At 47.4% G+C, this 5,094-nt stretch overlaps 4 protein-coding genes across 4 annotated transcripts in view; 1 reads left to right on the forward strand and 3 right to left on the reverse strand.

Annotated features, from left to right (window-relative positions):
- The window catches only part of TERG_12565 (uncharacterized protein), a gene marked incomplete at both ends in the record, with an annotated part of 459 nt that extends 409 nt beyond the window's left edge, over positions 1–50 (forward strand). Inside the window, one exon of the mRNA XM_047751510.1 lies at positions 1–50. Coding sequence (XP_047607277.1) covers positions 1–50 — 50 coding nt within the window.
- An 813-nt stretch (positions 51–863) lies between these two features.
- On the reverse strand, positions 864–1,718 carry TERG_07580 (uncharacterized protein; the record flags this gene model as incomplete). The annotated part of the gene is made up of 1 exon (XM_003231914.1): positions 864–1,718. The coding sequence occupies one exon, from the start codon at positions 1,716–1,718 to the stop codon at positions 864–866; it is 855 nt and encodes a 284-aa protein (XP_003231962.1).
- Positions 1,719–2,676: 958 nt separating this feature from the next.
- TERG_07581 (uncharacterized protein) lies at positions 2,677–4,259 on the reverse strand (the record flags this gene model as incomplete). The annotated part of the gene is made up of 3 exons (XM_003231915.1): positions 2,677–3,300; positions 3,378–4,157; positions 4,224–4,259. 3 exons carry the CDS (start codon positions 4,257–4,259, stop codon positions 2,677–2,679), a joined length of 1,440 nt encoding a protein of 479 aa, XP_003231963.1.
- Positions 4,260–4,689: 430 nt separating this feature from the next.
- On the reverse strand, positions 4,690–5,064 carry TERG_08946 (uncharacterized protein; the record flags this gene model as incomplete). Its single annotated transcript, XM_003231916.1, has 1 exon — positions 4,690–5,064. One exon carries the CDS (start codon positions 5,062–5,064, stop codon positions 4,690–4,692), a length of 375 nt encoding a protein of 124 aa, XP_003231964.1.
- Positions 5,065–5,094: the final 30 nt, after the last annotated feature.

Here is a 5,094-nt window from a genome sequence, read left to right on the forward strand (position 1 = left end):
TCGTATCCAGGCATTTCACATTCGTTTATCATCATGGCGTAATACTCTAGTCGATCATATAATCAAACACCCGTTGGCTTGTATGCTGCTACCTTTGGCCCCTCTTTAGAGCCCGTTCCTCTGCCATACTAGAGTATGTGATTAAAGCTACAGGCATGTCAGATGCAAAGAAGTAGTAAGTTAAGCTTAAAGCACCTGGAAAGGCTATTTTTGGCTTCTAATGCCAACGACCCATGCGCTTCGAAGGATTGCATAACATAGCAATCCTGTTCATCCTTGTCACTGCCGCTGGTGTGGAATTCTGGTCAGTTCCTTCTGCTGATGGTGCTCGAGGGCAAATAGTATTGTCGCTAAGATCGGCCGGTTGCTTGGGTGTTGGAGAGCTGTTGATGGACAGGAGGGCCTGGTTGGAGATCAGGTATGCCAGGGCAGCACTCATCTTCAAATATCCCCAAGTTGAAGGAGGGACCAAAGGCTATTTAGTCTCGAGTTCAGTCGAACAGATCATTCCATATCATGGGGAGGTCGGGCAGAGCGAGCTTTAGTACATGATGCGGTTATCAACTCACTACAACCGTTGACAGGAAGACGATGGGCATGGAGAAAGCAAGCTAAACATTAGGCACGGTAATGTGAGAATAAGTTCCCAAGAATAATAACATATTTACATTTGTTAATTGATCTATTAGTTCTACATGATTGTTTGAGGTGAGATAACTCCAGCTCGAGTCATTTGAACATCAATCTACATGGTCTCCCGCAATTCCCTCGTCAAAAGTGGTCAAAAGTGGTCAAAAGTGGTCAAAAGCAGTCAATTCGTGCTTCTAGCAGTCGCATAGTCCACAGCTTTCTCATGCACGAGACTATGCTGCAATCTCTTGCCGTCCGTTGTCTGGCAACTCAGTTGCCCTAGGTCGTTGATGCATGGACAGCATCTGCCGTTTGGTGAACATGCCACTGTCCGCCAATTCCGATCTTGGTGATAGGGGTGATGATGCTGTTGACATAGTTTGAGATTCTGCCATCGATGGATGAGTCGGAGAATGCATTTCATGAGCAGAAGGTGAACCTGATCCCCCAGACTGGCCTTTGGGCTCCTCTACCGATACCTTGACAATGGAATTTCGTTGTCCAAGTCTATAAGATATGAAGCACAGTAAGGCTACAAATGCAATGAGGCCTATTACTCCAACCACGATCCCCGCGATGGCTCCACTTGATAGCTTTCCTGAATCGGCTGGTGGTATTGGCATGTTTGTTGAGGTTGATGGTGAGGTTGGAATGGATGTCATGGGTGAGGTACTCTCATGGGAAGACGTATTGCTGGTACTAGCAGAGGATTCGGTGGGGGTTGGTTCAGTTGATGAAGGTGTTGACGATATCTCCTCGCCGTTCATGTTGACGAGATATGATAAAGATACATTTTGTCCCTGGTATCGAGGCCCCCATGGAGGACAGGACCATCCGTTACGATCTCCGCAGTGATCATCTGAGAACAGAGAGATGCAATGCATGCTACCCTCCGAGTCCCATCGATACTGTTTCCCCTTCGGGAGGGTCATTTTAGTGCATTTTCGGTCATTGGTTCCATTGTCTATATGGGTGTCGCCACGGTCATCAGTCCACCACCAAGTCCAGCCATGTGTGAGACTTGGTAGGAAGGCGAAAATAATGAAGGCCAACCAGATTGATGGCCGCTGTTTCGTTCGGGAGGGCATTTCGTCTGCGACGACGGGGTGGGCCGAGCGTGCCGCAACTTTCACTCCATCTTAAGCCTCTTATTTGATATATCCAAACAACTGAGCGTTCAGATGGGCACTCGATTCTAGATAAGAAATTCGGAGCCCTTTCAGTAGTGAATACTTCCTTCAAAGGTGTACCGCGTCAGATGAGGTGATATAAAAATTCTCGTATAGACAGCAAATTGGCGGGAGAGGGCCCTGTTAAAGGGGCCACGACCATGCCGTGCAGCGACTTGCTCAACCCGGGAATTCACTCATGCCGTCCATACTCCATCCCATGGACAGGGAAGATGGTGGAGTCATATCCTCCTGATATGGTATATTTTGCGGCTGCTCACACTCTGAGTGGTTAGCGGGCCTCGTATAACTAACTAATGCCGAGCTGGTGGAGATTGCTCTCTTCAGCTCATTCCAACCTGGCAACTCTGAGGCTCTAGATTTGAACATCCCATTGCATAACACACGGATATCCAGTGGAAATGCATCTCCTGAACCTCGTTTCTCTGGTCTCCGGTGAGAGAAATATCATGTTTGTTCGATTATCAAGACTAGACGGGAAACTCCCGTTTATTGCGGCGGGTGTAACCAAGGAACAGGACAAAGTCTAACCGTGAATGATCGATATTAAAAGCATGTGGCAGCCTTGCTCAGATGTTGAGGTGCAGATATACCTAGAAGATGGTTAAATTCCAAGACACAGGGGTCGACTTGTCGGGACATTATGTCTACCTCTTCCCAACCGAACCCGGTTCAATGAATATAATGAATATGTTGATATCTGGATATGAGATGCTATTATATCCTTGAAGGAAGCCATTATCATTCTTGTTGCTTGTGAAGATGGATACCCTAACCAAAACACTATGAACCGAGGAAATTGATGCATTATAAGACACATTCCGGACTACGCTTTCAGGTCTGGAGAGAAAAACCATTATTTCTTGCTCAGCCAAAGAGCTTGGTGGTTACAGTACTGCTTAAGTCCTTCCACGCCAAATTCGGTTCCGATACCGCTGTATTTATGTCCTCCAAACGGGATATGAGGCAAAGCATCGAAATGGCAGTTAATCCAGGCAACGCCAGAATCAAACCGCCTGAGGATTCTCTCAGCGCGGACAAGGTCTTTACTCCATACAGATGCCCCAAGGCCCATGTTAGAGTCATTTGCACGAGCAATAACCTCATCTTCATCAGACCATTTGAGGAGAGGAAGGACTGGGCCAAAGGGTTCCTCAGTCACTGCGAGGGAAGTATCTGGCGGGTTGTCGATGATAGTAGGCTTGATGTAGTAGCCTTCTGACTCCTCGACTTCTCCTCCAAGAATAGGCCTAACGCCTTCCGCTTTGATAGCCTCGATAAGTGATTTGACCTTCTCATACTGCATATTGTTTTGGATGGGACCGATGAACGAATCTGGATCGTGGCCTTCGCCCACTTTTAGGGCTGAAGTATATTTGACCAAGGCATCACGGAACTGATCATATATCTTCTCGTGAACATATAGCCGTTTTATCATCATGCAGATTTGGCTGGAGCAGTAGAAGCAAGCCGCGGCAATCTACGAGACTCGTCAGAATGCGAATTGCAATAATAATAAAATTCAAACTCTTGAAAGAGGAGTCGATTCCCTCCTACCTTTGGAATAACTTCCTCGAGATCTACATCTTCGCACACAACAGCCGCATCGTTTCCACCTAGTTCAAGCGTCACTCTTTTCAGCGACTTTGCACAGCTTTCCATAACTTTCTTTCCCGTCGCAATTGAGCCGGTGAAGCTTATCTTGTCAATCCCCGAGTGGGCGGTCATCATCGGACCTAGATCATCTCCACCACTAAGAACTTGCAGAACGCCAGGAGGAAAGTACTGCATGCCGAGCTCGCCTAATTTTAGGCCACAATAGGGAGTAAAAGGCGACGGCTTCAGAATAATTGCGTTCCCGGTATAGATGGCGGCTGCTATCTTCCCACAGGCGAGGAGAAGGGGGTAGTTCCATGGAACAATACCACAAGCAACACCTAATGGGGTATATCGGCTAATGATCTTATGCTTGTCTGTGTCTTCAAGGACCTCTTCATTCATACTTAGTGAGGAAATGCCCCTAAGGAAAGCCACCGCAGCCCATGCCTCGGTCTGAGCCTGGGCTAACGGCTTGCCTTGCTCTGTGACTAGGAGGTTGGCGAACTCGTCCTTGTAGTGATCGAGACCATCTGCATAGCAATGAAGAGCCGCCCTACGCTCTTCGAAAGTAGTTTTCGACCATTTGTTGAACGCAGTCCTTGCGGCCGAAACTGCGATGTCAAGGTCGGCTTGGGTACACACAGGAACTTCGGTAAGGGGTTTCTTGTTGGCTGGATTAATGCCGTGACGAGTTACTGTAGTAGTAGTACGCTTGCCATCGATCGTGTTGTAAAATTCCTATCATATTCTATTAGCAGGAGGAAACTAGATAATTAATTGATATCCCGCCGAATATCTGCTTACTTTGAAGTCCATTCTTGGATACTCTGCTGAAACCATGTTTGCTGGTTTAAATCGCTCTGATATAACCCACAGATACTATTGTATTTTCCGTACTTGTAGGATAGAATTTCAAAGAATCTTTTGACCCTGGGGGCCCGGGAGCAATTTACTATTTATCAGCAGCGGGGGAAGGATGGCTGACAGATGTGGAGTTGAGGTCGCAGATATACAAGGCACAACAAGTAGTTGCAGCCTTCTTTAAGTTATCTCTCGGGAACTTTGCCTTGGTAATGCAGCCTGAGACGTAATACAGTATATATGACAACGACCTCGACAAGAAGGACTCACTCGGAAGATCCGCTCTTGAAGGAAACGATTTATATGTTAAACACCCATATATTTGTTGGGTTCATTAATTTCCTTGACTAGTCTCAACTAAGCTGAAAAGTTTGACGCTTGCCAGTGTACGACTAACAACGGCCGACATCTACCTATTCAGGTTGATTAATGCATCGATGTACTTCTTTGCATCAAGCCCAACTCCTTCGACAAGTCCTCCGGGCGTCCCGGACCACCCTTCCAATTCTCTTCCAAACCGACCGCCAATACTTCGAAAGAATCCTGGCCCGCTTTGGCTTCGGATGTGTCCTCTGCCTGACTGGTTGGAATCACTTGCTTTTCTCACAAGAAACGCTACATTAGCAGTGGGTTCGCAATGCTCTTCTCTTGACATGTGGCTTTCGAGATGCCTCGAGGAGGTTCCAGCTGTAGCTTGCGATTGTGCATCGCTGGAGCCGCTCTTCTTGCCGTTGCTGGAGGTTGCATGTGGGCCGGGGAGGTCCGGTGGAGTGAGTAAACGCATCCAAAGGACCCACCAACCACGGTTCGTTTT

The sequence above is a fragment of the Trichophyton rubrum genome, assembly GCF_000151425.1.
Source record: "Trichophyton rubrum CBS 118892 genomic scaffold supercont2.10, whole genome shotgun sequence".
In the NCBI taxonomy this organism is placed as follows: domain Eukaryota; kingdom Fungi; phylum Ascomycota; class Eurotiomycetes; order Onygenales; family Arthrodermataceae; genus Trichophyton; species Trichophyton rubrum.